The 13,621-nt window shown below is 49.4% G+C and overlaps 1 protein-coding gene across 1 annotated transcript; it reads left to right on the top strand.

The window, feature by feature from the left end:
• The first annotated feature begins 697 nt into the window (after positions 1–697).
• On the top strand, positions 698–6,187 carry Rab42 (RAB42, member RAS oncogene family). The gene is made up of 3 exons (XM_020158513.2): positions 698–1,058; positions 1,711–2,072; positions 2,670–6,187. The coding sequence occupies exons 2-3, from the start codon at positions 1,855–1,857 to the stop codon at positions 3,091–3,093; spliced, it is 642 nt and encodes a 213-aa protein (XP_020014102.1). The 5' UTR covers positions 698–1,058; positions 1,711–1,854; the 3' UTR covers positions 3,094–6,187.
• Positions 6,188–13,621: the final 7,434 nt, after the last annotated feature.

Raw genomic sequence — 13,621 nt, 5'->3', positions numbered from 1 at the left:
AGCCACTCCACCAGCCTTTTTCTGTGTTGGGTATTTTCAAGATAGGGCCTTGAACCACAATCCTCCTGATCTCAACCTCCTGAGTGGCTAGGATTACAGGCATGAGCCAACGGTGCTAAGCACCATCCTGCTTCAATCAGCCTCCCACTACACCCTGAAGCCGCTGTCCTGTTTGATTGTTACTTGACAGCTCTTGTTGCTCCTTGAATCCTTATATAGATACCAGGTTTCCTGTCTTTTTTCATCAGAATATGAACTCCCCCAGGCAAGTATTTTCTCTTTTGTACTTTCCACTGCTGTATATTTGCCTGGATATAAAAGATGACCAGCACTTATTGAAATAATTGTTAAATGCAAATAGTTCTCAAGATCCCATCTCCAAAATAAAAGAACAAAATGGACTGGAGATGTGTTTCAAGTTTTGCAAGTATGAATCTCTGAGTTCAAATCCCACTCCCACCAAAAAAAAAAAAATTGCCAAGTGAATGAATGAATGAATAAATGGGTGAATGAAATTGGCCAAGATCACATGATTACTGAGTGACCATTGGAGCTACAGCCCAGATCTGTCTAGTGGAAATGTGCAGAGCTTCACTGCTGGTCTACACAGCTCCTCCCCAGCTCCCTGAGCACTGTGGCTGCCAAGATCCGCCTTGCTTAGCAGAAGAGGAAGCGGGCCTCAAGGAAGGGGAATGACTTGCCCTGGGTCACACAGTGAATCTGTGGCGGAGGTCAGCTGACATCTGGATTCTGGTGCCAGAAGCAGTCAAAGGCAGACACATGATCCCAGCTCCAGTCCCAGCAGGAGCGGAGGAAGTTAAAGGTTCTGATGCTGACAGCGTACTTGCCACGTGAACTGACCAGAAAGTCTGCAGGGAAGCCTGAGCTCCAGCTGCATTTCCAGCTGTTTTATGCCTTTCTGTTTTTGCCGGGCTACCTCAGCTGGCCAGGCTTACTAGGAGACCTAATAAAATAGCTTCTGGTTGATTTATTTGGAATCAGAGGGAGGAAACTGGGTTTTTCCAGCTCTGCAACCTGTTCCGTGAGAAACAGAAATGGTAAGCAAAGCTTTGGCAGTGGGTAGACCTGGCAGCTGGTCTCTGTCTTCCTGCCTCCCTCCTTCCCTTCTTCCCTCCCTCCCTTTCTTCTTCCCTCCCTCCCTTCCTTCCTTCTTTCTGCTAATTATTTAACTCCATCTATAAAAATGGGCATAATAGGGTTGGTGAGTGGCTCAAGTGGTAGAGCACTTGCCTAGCAAGCATGAGGCCCTGAGTTCAAGCCTCAGTACCAAAAAAACGGGGTATAATAGTATCATAGCCCCACTCATAAGATTGCATGAAGACAGTGGCATAGTGGGATTGATCAAGGAACAAACCAAGAGACTAAAGTTGTTTGCATGTCGGGCGTGGTGACGCACACCTCTAATCCCAGCTACTCGGAAGGCATAGATGGGAAGAATCTGTGTTGATGGGAAGAATCACTGTTTGAGGCCAACCCTGGCAAAAAGTTAGTGAAATGCAATCTCGTGGCCATTGTGGTGAATCCTAGATATGCAGGAAATGTAAGGACAGAGAGAAAGGAGCCAGGAGCCATCAGCCAGCGGGCGGGGCAGGAAAGGGATGGGAAGGTGGCCCAGAGCCCCCTCCCCGCGCTTTCCGCTTCCTCCCTTTAGCCCGGGAAGAAGGGGTTTGTCATTGTCCCATGTTACAGAGGAGAACACGGAGGCAGTGACTTCCCGCCGGCCCATCCCTGGGGTCTGTGCTGAACACGTCGCAGGCGCCGGGTGACCTGGCGCGGTGACCCTGGGCTCTGGCTCTGCGCGGGGAGCAGGGACCCGGCGAGGGCAGAGGAGCCATGGACGCCGGGCGCTGCCGCTACCAGTTCCGCATCGCGCTGCTGGGGGACGCGGCGGTGGGCAAGACGTCGCTGCTGCGGTGCTACGCGGGGATCGCGGAGCCCGGGGCGCCCGAGCCCACCGCGGGCGTCGAATTCTACAGCCGAGCGCTGCAGCTCCCGGCCGGGCCGCGCGTCAAGCTGCAGCTCTGCGACACGGCGGGCCACGAGCGCTTCAGGTGCGGCAGGGGGCTGGCGGGGAAGGAGGGAGGGGTCCATGCTAGCCCACCTGGTGTGGGGTCCCTGCCCTGGGCCTTCCGTCCACTGGGCCATCCCCTCTCTGTCATTCGTTCTGTGATCGCTGTGGGGTGGGCCAGCGCTGTGCCTCATCTCCAGCCCCCAAGTCCAAGAGGAGCATCCTGTCCGGGGGGGGGATTTTGTACCCAGACATTGAACTTGGAGGAATGGACGGCCTGGGGTTGAAGACAGCCCACAGAGCCCAAGGGGGAAGGGTGGGGGATATCCAAGGAACAGAGATTAGTGTAGGCCTTGAAGGATGGGTAGGAGTTTGCCAGGCAGGATGGAGGGCAAAGCCTCAATCAGGAGGATGTCAGGGCCCTTGCAGGAATGCGCCATTTTGTGACTTATTCTTGCTTCTAATCCAGGAGAACCGGGTCTCTCCTGTGAGGGAGGCAGAGAGGCCAGGGGCAGGTGAAATAAGCTAGAACAAGTGGAGGCATTTTGTGGACCCCAGCGGTAGATCTTGGGGTGTCTCCTTGGTAGTCTGGGGTGTCTCCAAGACTTAAGTCTCTCTTACCTACCCCCACCCTCCATAGGTGCATCACTAGGTCCTTCTACCGAAATGTGGTGGGCGTCCTGCTAGTCTTTGATGTGACAAACAGGGAATCCTTTGAACACATCCAAGACTGGCACGAGGAAGTCATGTCCACTCAGGGACCCAACAAGGTGATCTTCCTGCTGGTAGGCCACAAGAGTGATCTGCAGAGCACCCGCTGTGTCTCCACCCAGGAGGCAGAGGAGCTGGCTACCTCCCTGGGCATGGCGTTCATGGAGACCTCAGCCAAAACAAACTGGAACGTGGACCTGGCCTTTGACACCCTCACAGATGCCATCCAGCAGGCCCTGCAGCAGGGCCACATCAAGCTGGAAGAGGGCTGGGGGGGTGTCCGGCTCATCCACAAGGCCCATGTCCCCCAGGTCCCCAGTGGGAGGCAGCACCCAGGCCCATGCCAGTGTTGACTCTGGGAGAGAAAGGGTGAGAAGAGCACCAACCTCAAACTCCTGGTGGGACGGAAGTGTTAGGTCACTGGATGACAAATGACAGAGGATTAATATCAACAGTATTGACCCAGTATAACCCAGGTCATGCCCCCTGGGTTTTGGGGACTCAGCTCAGCCCACTTCTGTCCTTGAACCTCAGTTTCCTCAACTGGCAAGGGGTTCCTAAAAGGTCCCACTGCACAAGAAGGTGTGCTCATGAATGGGGGACAAGACATAGCCCCCAAGTGCCGGGGAAGCTGTTATCCCTTGATTGGCTGCGATGTGGCCATTTCTGGCAGCATTCCTGGGCTTGGACGCTCAGATAGGTGGTCAGCGTCCAGACGCATCTGCCCTGGCCAAGGAGGAGTATGGGATTTCACCTGGCTTGGTGCCTCCTTATGTCCTCAGGCCAGGATTTGTCTGGGCTTGAAATGAGGGGTGGCCTGCAACCCAGGGTTGCTGCCCAATGGCTCACCCCAATCCCAGGGGCTGTGTGTGGATCTGGGAGGCAGGGGTGAACACAAATGAGCAGCAAACATATTGGGCACACAGGGGACCCTGTGGTGAGCCACCACAAACCTGCCAGCTGCTGGAAGTTCTGCTGGGGAGGACGTCAGCTTGCAGCGCTTCTGGGGAGGACCTCAGCTTGCAGCGCTCCTGGGAACTACCCACACTCAGGGCAGCCCACATCCAGCATCGCTCTTTGGCAGTGTTAAAGGCCTTGCTCTCTTGCCCCAGTGCTGGCCAACCCTGAAAGCCTAACCCAGCCTCATCATCAATATGACGTCCACCCAAGTTCTCTCCCTGCCCAATCCTGCTTCCTTCCCTTCCTTCTCTGGCCAGGTGTGGGTGTCAAGATGCCCCTAATCAATGTCTGCTCACTGATCTCCATTCACAGTCTGCTTCCTGGGGATCCTGCCTTGCAACAGGAGTGGCTAGGTGGGAAGGTCCTGGGGGTAATCAAGGAAGGCTTGCTGGCAGAGATGGTAATTGGCCCTTCACCAAATTATCTTACCCTTTTTTTTTTTTATTTTTATTTTATTCATATGTGCCTTACCCTTTTCTTCTTGTTGTTTTTGGGTGGTACTAGGGTTTTGAACTAAGGGCTTGGTGCTTGTTAGGCAGGTTATCTACCCCTTAAGTCACACCTTCTGTGTGTGACTTAACATTTTCCTGACCAACAGATAAACCTCTGAGAATGTATCACAAAGCCTAAACACCATCTGAGACCCACGGAAGAGATTTTCCCAAGCTGAGCGGGTCTGCATGATACTCCCTTCTTGTGATTGGCAAATGGGTTGACTCATGACTTTCTTTTGTTCTATGACTATAAAGGTTCCTCTAAAGGCCTGAGATGGTGGCTCAAACCTGTAATCCCATCTACCTATAGATCAGGAGTTCAAGGCCAGCCTGGGCTACATAGTGAGGCCCTATCTCAAAAAAAAAAAAAAAGAAGGGAAGAAAAAGATAAAAAGAGCAGGACTGGCATTCTAGTGGATGGGAGAAAAAACAAGTAAATAGATGAACAAAATGGTTTCCAGTTGTGGAAAGGCTTTGATAAGCTCCAATGGGGGATGGGCTGAGTGAGGGGGCTCCTGTAGATCAGGTAGTTGGTGGAGGGAAGGGGGCTCTCTGATGAGAGCCTCTGAATTGAGTCCTGATGGAGCAGGAGTAGCTGAGCTAAGAACTGAGGTCAATGCATGAGGAACAATAACCAAAGCCTGCACTAAGTGAGTGCCAGGTACTAGGGGTACTAGGTGGCCTACATGTGTCACCTTGACCTTCACAGTGATCTGGCAATACTGATGTTCCCTTTACCCATGAGGAGACTGGTGACTTGCATACGGTAGCACAGCTGGGAAGGAGGGTGCTTTCTCTAGAAATCTACAGGAGGTCTGCACAGCTGGGATGCTGTGAAAACAGGAAGCAGCCCATTGCTGTGTGTGGTTCTGGTTCCCTACAGCTTCTCTGTTCAGGAGCCCAGGTCTCCACTGAACCTCACTGGTCCTGATGACCGGCATGAAGTTAGTTGTCAGGTGCTCAAAGCAAAGCCTTAGATCCCTGGTGGGGATTGGGAGCAGCAGTCCCAGAAGGCCTGGGGAGAGAATACAGTTGTGCCAGTGCCTTCCCACTGGGTTCAGCCAGCTGGCATCACGTGCCTGTTCCTCTTTCAGCCTGGCTCCCGAATGCAGGTGGGAATACTAACAGTTTGGGTGTCACAGGGCTCTTCTGAGGTTAAGTGAATTCCTCCTCTCACACTGTGGGCCCCCACCCAAGGGCTTTGCAAGACAAGGGCTTCCCTACCCCTCAGCAAGCCTGTGAGGTCCAGCGATCTTGAAAAGTTCATCAACATGGCTATCCTGTCCAGGTGGGAACTCCAGCTAGCTCTGCATTCCCACAACCAGGCCCAGCGTGGGTTCTCCTCACACCTCAGGGCTCTGCCCCTCTTGGAAGGCCCTCAAGTGTGGCCAAGTCTGTGTGGGCCTGCTGGAGCAGGAGGCAGCCCTGCTTGGCTGGAGGAAAGGCAGCAGCAAAGCCAGTGGATTTGAACTCAGGGCCTACACCTTGAGCCACTCTACCAGCCCTTTTTTGTGATGCGTTTTTTTCGAGATTGGGTCTCCCAAACTATTTGCCTGGGACTGGCTTCAAAATGCAATTCTCCTGATCTCTGCTAGGAAAATAAGAAAGTGGTAGAAGCTATAGAGAGCTGTGTCTGGGCTAAATGTAAGCTTCTGACAGAGCAACCGAAGATAGTTTGGACCATCTTGGGAAGAGGCACATTTCTTGTTATGTGCAATGTTTAAGCCAATGTGGATGAGAACTTATCAGGTGTGGTCCTAGAGGACATTATTGCATCCAGTGAGTGATTACCCTTAGATGACCTGTAAAATACAACAGTTCCTTCCTATTTGCAGGTCTCCCTGAGGGAGACCTGAAAGTGCAGGTGGTTCTGAAGCCCTGTGTAGATTTTTTCCCATTCATACATACCTGTGATAGTGTTTGCTTTATATATTAGGCGCAAGAATGAGCAATAAGGGAAGAGGGAGGGGGCAGAGGAGGGTAAGGGAGGAGGTCGGGGAAGGGGGGAGAAATGACCCAAACATTGTATGCACATATGAATAAAAAAAAAAGAATGAGCAATAAAAAAGTAATAATGCTGTAATAAAAGTTATATACATAGGTGTAGTCTTTCTCTCTTAATATATATTATTGTACTGTTCTCACCCTTCTTCATGTGAGATGATGAATGCCAATGTGACCGGGATGAAGGGAGATGAATGACATAGAACATTAGTTTGCAATGGACGCCAGTGGCTCATGCCTGTAATCCTAGCTACTCAGGAGGCAGAGATCAGGAGGATTGTGGTTCAAGGCCAGCCCAGGCAAATAGTTTGTGAGACCCTATCTCGAAAATACCCAACACAAAAAAGGGCTGGTGGAGTGGCTCAAGGTGGAGGCCCTGAGTTCAAGCCCCAGTACTGCAAAAAAAAAAAGGGTTAGGTTGCGACACAAGGGTTACTCAACCATGAACACTACGATAGAGCACTCAGATGACTGAGCTAGTTACTGAGTAACGGGCAGTGGTGTAGGCAGCACGGATGATTCATACCCTGGGCAGGATGGAGTAGGATAAAACAGGATTTGTTACACTGCTTGGAATGGGTGTGTACCTACAAACTTATGGTTTCTTTCTGGAATTTTTCCATTTAATATTTTCAGACCATGGTTGGCCATGGGTAACTAAAACTGCCATGTGAAGTCCTAGACAAGGAAAAACTACTGTGCTCAGATGGCTACAGCTCCTTGGTTCTGTGGGCAGGGTTCCAAATACAGATCTGGGCTGAAGCAGCATGTAAACATGAAGCCCTGAGTTCAAACCCCAGTACCAGCAAAAAACAAAATAAAAAGTACAGCTCTGTCCTGGCTTTTCTCTACAGATCTTTTGCTGACTCCTCACAGCCTACAGGATGAATCCAAATCCTTTCACCCCAGGCCAGGCCCTCCACCCCACTCTGGCCACATTCGGAGCTTGCAGCTCTGGGCTCTACAGTGCCCTGCCTTTATCTGGACAGCCACAGTCCTCTCCTCTTGCTGCACATCTCACTCACCTGCCTGCAACACTCAGGTAGATGTCATTCAAAGCCTCAGCGGACTCTTGTGTAAAATGAGATTTAGAAAGGATTCAGAGCCAGGCACTGGTGGCTCACATCTGTAATCTTAGCTACTTAGGAGGCTGAGATCAGCAGGCTCACAGTTGGAGACCAGCCCAGGCAAAGAGTTCTTGAGACTCCATCTCCAAAATAACCAGCGCAAAATGAACTGGAGGTGTGGCTCAAGTGGTAGGGCGCCTTCTTTGCAAGTGTGAACCCTGAGTTCAAACCCCAGTCCCACCAAAAAAAAAAAAAAAAAAAAAGGATTCAGTGAGAAATCTAGGGCTGTGTTGCCACATAAAAGAGATTTAAAAAAATGGAAGTCCCTGTCTCCTTCCCCAGAGTGTCATTATTAATCGCTGCAAGGGAAGAGACTATCAAAGCAAACATGGGGCAGAAATAAGGATTCTGGACTGTAACAAAGTTTTTTTTTTTTGTTTTTTTTTTTGAGACATTCCACCAACCCTTTTTGTGAAGTGTTTTTCAAGATAGGGTCTTGCAAACTATTTGCCTGGCTGGCTTCGAACTGTGATCCTCCTGAACTCTGCCTCCTGAGTAGCTAGGATTACAGAAGTGAGCCCGGCTCTAACAAAGTTCTTAAAGGACTGACCCCATCTGGAGATGTGGACTGGGCTCTGTTTTCTAACTAAGTGTGATGTTCCAGAATCTTCCCTTTGGGTCTATCCCTATGCTATTCCGTGTAAGCAAAGCTCCTTGTCCAAGATAGGACCCTGGCCAGACCCTCTATCTGTAGCAGCTATGGTGAAGTCAGGTTCTCTGGCCTCTAGAGCGTTCCTCGAGTTGCTTGCTCAACCTGAAACACCCTGGCCTCCCACCACTTCTTTTCAACCATTGCAAGGTTGAAGACTTGGCTGTATCTCCTCTGCCCATGAGAAGGTACTAAATCAAGGTTAGCTGCCCATGGACCCTGTTCTGCTCTCAGAGCTTCTGAAACCTTGTGGTTGAAGAGAGGAGAATCACTTGTCCACTAGGTGTGGCTGGAACTGACAGTCTAGGCCAGCCTCTGCCCTCTACCTCTGAGCCTCAGTGTCTTCATGGGAAAATGACAATGACCTGGCACCACTGTGAGAGAATAAATGAGGATGACGTGGTAAGTGCCCAATAAATTCCTTCTGCTAAGAAGTCCCCTTTGTGTCTTTCATGTGTTGTTGGCTTGCCTAGAATGTCCTGTACCCTTGTCAAACTGTTCATCCTTCAGGCTCAGCCTAGAAGCCATCTTACCTAATGGACCAGCTCTTTCTCTGAGCTGTCAGGGTGCTGATTGGCTGTCTTCATTGGAGGCTTTGGGCTCTATGGTCTATAACTTATCGTCCTGCTAGACTGTCACTCTTCAAGGCCACAGCTGTCATTGACTCTCTTAGGGAGGCTGCCTCAGGCAGGGGAACACTGGGTGTGAGCCACTGTGCTCGGATATGGCCCCTATTGTACAAGTGGGAATACTGAGGTGTGGATCAGGCACCAGTGGGCCAGGCCTCAGACTCCCTCCCTCCCTCCAGAGTCCATGCTTCTGAAAGACCTCCAGTGCCCTTCTCTTGCCTTCCCCTTTCTGGGGAATGGGATCCCTTCCTGGTCCCCATGGTTGGCCTGGAATTGGAGGCAGGGAGTGGGGGCCAAGCCCAGGGCTGCCCCCTGTTCTCACCAGAACCTTTCCTGGCCAGCTGTGTCCCAGAACTGGAGCTACACGTGGGCCCCATGCTCCATCTCCACAAAGGACATGGAGAAGCCCACCCGATGCTGGGTGACACTCTCCACTAGAGTCCCTCTGAGCAGTGCCTCAGAAAGGAAGATTCTAAGGACGACAGGAAACCACTGCAGATGGTATCCATGGTACACAAGCCAGCAAGACACTGAGGCCAGGCAGGAAGGAAAACAAGGCCAGAGCTGAGGCACATACCAGGTGGCCCTGGGTCTGCTTCAGTCTTGCAGAAGTGGGGCCAGAAGCCGAAGGTGATCAGGATTTCCAGGGCTCCCCAGGATGCTCCCAGACCCCAGCTCAGAGAAGCTGCCAGCATACCTCTGCAAGGAAATGCCATGGAAGGCCATTTTATTTTTTATTTTTATTATTATTTTTTAATTTTTATTTTATTCATATGTGCATACAATGTTTGGGTCATTTCTCCCCCCTTCCCCCTGCCCCCTCCCTTACCACCCCCCCCAGGCCATTTTAAACCACCTCACAGAACTGGGCCCTGTCAAGACAGAAGCAGGGCTTCCCTGCAAGAGACCTGATCCTTACCCATCCTGAGCAGTCCCCTGGTGCTGCCTTGAGAGTGTGGCTATCTCCCTACAGGTCTGAGATCCACCCTGGGCCTGGACCTACAGGAACAAGGGTTGCCTGTCCTACACTAGGACTGGCAGTACAGCTGGGAGGACATGTTCTAGCCAGGAGTCCAGGGAAGGTGCTCCCACACCTATGGACAACAGCTGAGCACGTGCTCTGTGCCAGGGCCAGGGGCCTAAGATAAACATTCATAAAGGAAGGGAGATAGTAAAGCAAGGTTGGCCAGGGGCAGGGGGCCGTTCAGTGGTAGAGCGGTTGCTAGCACATGTGGCCCTGAGTTTGTTCCCAGCATCGAAAAACAAAACCAAATTAAAATTCCCATACCTGCTGATTATTTGTTGCAGCTGAGGTATGGGTATAAAAAATTATTTATACTATTTACTACTTCATAATATTGTCTTTATTTTTGAGTATTTTGAAAACTCCCATAAATTTTTTGTTTTGAAATTACAGACATGTATCACTAAACCAGGTTCCATAAGTTTTTAAAAGCCCAGTGAAATGCTGGATGTGGTTATTCATTTCTGCAATCCCATCTACTCAGGCAGGAGGCAGAGATCAGGAGGACAGTGGTTTAAGGCCAGCCTGTGCAAAAAAGTTATCGAGACACCATCTCAACAAATAAACTGGGTGTGGTGCTTCACATCTATAATCTCAGCTACACAGGAGGCATAGGTAGGAGGGCTGTGATCCAGCAGTGGCTCTGGGGAAAAACATGAGACTGTATCCAAAAAATAAGCAAAAAAGGATTGGGAAGTGGCTCAAATGGTAGAGTGCCTATTAAGTGCAAGACCCTGAGTCAAACCCTAGTACTGCCAAAAAAAAAAAAAAAAAAAAGAAAAAAAGAGGGGTGAGCAAGTTGAATGGAATGAATTTTGAAGGCCTTTTCTCTCCTAACCCAGATAATTGTTTTGTTTTGGTTTTTTTCTATTGTTTTTTGTGGTAATGGGGTTTGAACTCAGGGTCTACACTTTAAGCCACTCCACCAGTCCTTTTATGTGATGAGATTTTTTGAGATAGGATCTGGTGAATTATTTGCCCCAGCTGGCTTCATTTTGTGATTCTCCTGATTTCTGCCTAACACCAGTGCCCGGCAAAAGAATTAAGCTGCCTTCCAAAACAGAGTGTATGAACCCATATTTATTCTTTTTTTTTTTTGGCAGTACTGGGATTTGAACTCAGGGTCACGTACTTGCTAGGCAGGCCCCTGCCACTTGAGCTACTCTGCCAGCCCTCCTAACTCCAGGTAACTGTAAAACCTTAGTTCAGCTGTGCCCTTCTTTCATCTTCTCATGGTCGCTTCCTGGTCCCAAGTGGCTCCTTCTGTCCTTAGAACTGTTGTTACAGCTAGCCCTACCCTGATTTGGCTAAGCCTTCCTCAGGAAAACTGCTTTATTCCTTTAGTTTTTTTTTTTTTTTTTTTTTTTGTGGTACTGAGGCTTGGACTCAGGGCCTACATCTCCAGTCACTCCACCAGCTCTTTTTCTTTTTTTAATTTTTTTTTTTTTGGCAGCACAGGAGTTTGAACTCAGGACCTCGGGCTTGATAGGCAGGCACTTTACCATGTGAGCCACTTCACCAGCCTCAGCCCTTTTTTTATGAAGGATTTTTTTCGAGATAGGGTCTTAAGAACTATTTGCCTGGGTTGGCTTTAAACCTCGATCCTCCTAAATAGCTAGGATTATAGGCGTGAGCCACCGGCACCTGGCTACTTTTAGTCTTAATAATAACAACTATTTCCTGCCTGCTTGCAATTCCCCACTCTACACTCCCTGGCCAGGCTTTACCATACAATACAGCCAATGGTCCTTCACCTCGACCTCCCGACTTCCCATGGCCTGGCCAGTTTCTCTTTTGGCAGTGTACAGCTTGCATGCTAGGCAGGCGCTTTTCACCATGAGCCCTACCCTAGTTCCATATGCTAGGCCTGAGCACTGGAATCTTCTATTTTCTTGGTTCCCAAGTTTTATTGAAGAACTCAAACAAAATATTCCAGATAAATGAGTTTTAGATTTATTTGTTTTTGCAGGACTGAGAATCAAACCCAGGGCAGATACATGAGTTTATTCCTCATCTTCCTCCTCTTTATCATGGTTAATCTGGAAGTACCATGATTTGTAATTTTCTTTGCTGTTACCAAGTACAGAATCTATGGGATTCATAGATTCTTCAATAAAATATTGAACATATATATATATATATATATATATATATATATATGTATTTTTTTTGGCAGTGCTGGGGTTTGTGCTTGCTAGGTAGGTGTTTTTTAATCGAGTCATATCTCTAGCCCTTTCTTCAAATATTTCTTCATTTACTTCTTTTTTGGCAGCAAAAAAGGGTTTGAACTCAGGGCCTCACACTTGCTAGGCAGTGATCTTGCTGTGTGAGCCACTCTGCAACCCCTTCTTCAAATATTTCTCAGTGAGCTATTTCAAATACCTTTCAGGACAAATCCCCCCAGAAGTTACGGAGATGTTGCTGTTGCTCCTTTAGATGGTTACAGCCCCTCCACCAGGACTCCAGCCTTTCCATTCCCTTTCTCTTGGAGACTGCTGGAAACTGGCAGCATCATGATTCCATCTTCTATGGAATCAAGGTGAACTTCAGAACCTGCTTGTTTTTGGTCTCCTTCACCACAAGCTTTGTCACAAGCACCACAGTGGCAGTGGAGTCAGAAAGGGCCAGAATCCTTTTGTCCAATGGGCTTTTCCATAGCCCAACAGTTAAGAAAGATGCTGCTCAGGCGAAAGAGGGATGAAAAACCCAGAGCCAATCTGTGGGGCCTTCCCCACTACACCCTCCAATTCCTTCTGTTCCCTGCAACACAAAAGCCTCTGAGCATGGGCACCCACACAAGCCGCCACACCAAACCAGAGGACTGCCCACCCCTTCCCCCAGCTTTCTGCTCATCTCTAGCCACTCTCTTTTCACCTTGCACCTTGTACTTCAGCCACATTGATGTACTGACTTTGTTGTTGTTACTTTGGTGGTACTGGGGTTTGAACGCAAAGCTTCATGCTTGCTTGGCGGGTGCTCTACCACTTGAGTCATACCCCCAACCTTTTTTGCTCTGGTTATTTTGGGGATAGGGTCTTGCCTTTTCCCTAGGCAGGCCTTGACCACAATCTTATTTTAAGCTTCCTGTTGTTGCAGGGATGACAGGCAGATGCAGTTACATGCAGTTTTTTTTTTCTGTTGGGATGGGGTCTCATGGCCTGGAACTGGGATCCTCCTGATCTCAACCTCCCAGGGGTGAGCCACCAGTGCCCAGCTGCTATTTATTTTGGTGGTACTGACATTTGAACTCAGGGCCTCACATTTGCTAGGCAGGCACTCTGCTACTTGAGTCACACTCTCCACCCCTTGCTATTTTTTGAGTGCCTGGGATTGAACCCCAGGCCTTGCAAATGCTAAGCACAGGCTCTACCTATGAAAGCTCATGCCATCAGAACTGACCCACACCCCTAGTTCCTAACACACTGACATCAGTAGACCTCTGGGCCTTGGCACGTGCCATGCCTCTGTTTAAAATGTGTCAATGGCTCCCTGTTACTTCTGGACAAAGACCACTCTGCTGGCGCATACAAAGAACTGCATGACCTAGCCCAACTTACCTTTCTCCACTGCCTCAGGATTGTGAACATGCAGGTCTTTCCTTGGAAGAAACCCCCAGCTCCTTCGCTTGGATCCCTCAAATCTAGGCTCACCCAGCATTTCTCCCTACTTTCCCAGATCCCGCCCCCAGCCTGAGATCTCCCTTGTGGCTCATCTGTTTCTCCAAAGGCAGGATTGCTCCTGAATCTGTTTTTATTCATCATTGTAGCCCCCTACCTAGCACAGGCATAGACACAGCTTATAACGGCTGGCTGAATGAATGGACAAACCCCTCAATGTGCAGATAGGACAATATGACTGTGATAGAGGAAGCCACCTACCTGTCACACGGCTGATCTGAAGTCTTCTGACTACTCAGCTCTTTCATTCACATTTCCCCAGTTCCCCGTTCCCTTCTGTCCTCAATGCAGGACTCAAAAGTAATTCTGGATTCTTT

This window comes from Castor canadensis, chromosome 7 (genome assembly GCF_047511655.1).
Source record: "Castor canadensis chromosome 7, mCasCan1.hap1v2, whole genome shotgun sequence".
NCBI lineage: Eukaryota > Metazoa > Chordata > Mammalia > Rodentia > Castoridae > Castor > Castor canadensis.
Note: the sequence above shows the minus strand (reverse complement) of the source record. Positions and strands in the feature narration are given on the sequence as shown.

Bases quoted from the DNA above. Each gene is read 5' to 3' on its own strand.
- Rab42 (XM_020158513.2), top strand. From the start codon at position 1,855: ATGGACGCCGGGCGCTGCCGCTACCAGTTCCGCATCGCGCTGCTGGGG. The intron at 2,073-2,669 runs GTGCGGCAGGGG...CACCCTCCATAG, and splicing joins GCGGGCCACGAGCGCTTCAG to GTGCATCACTAGGTCCTTCT.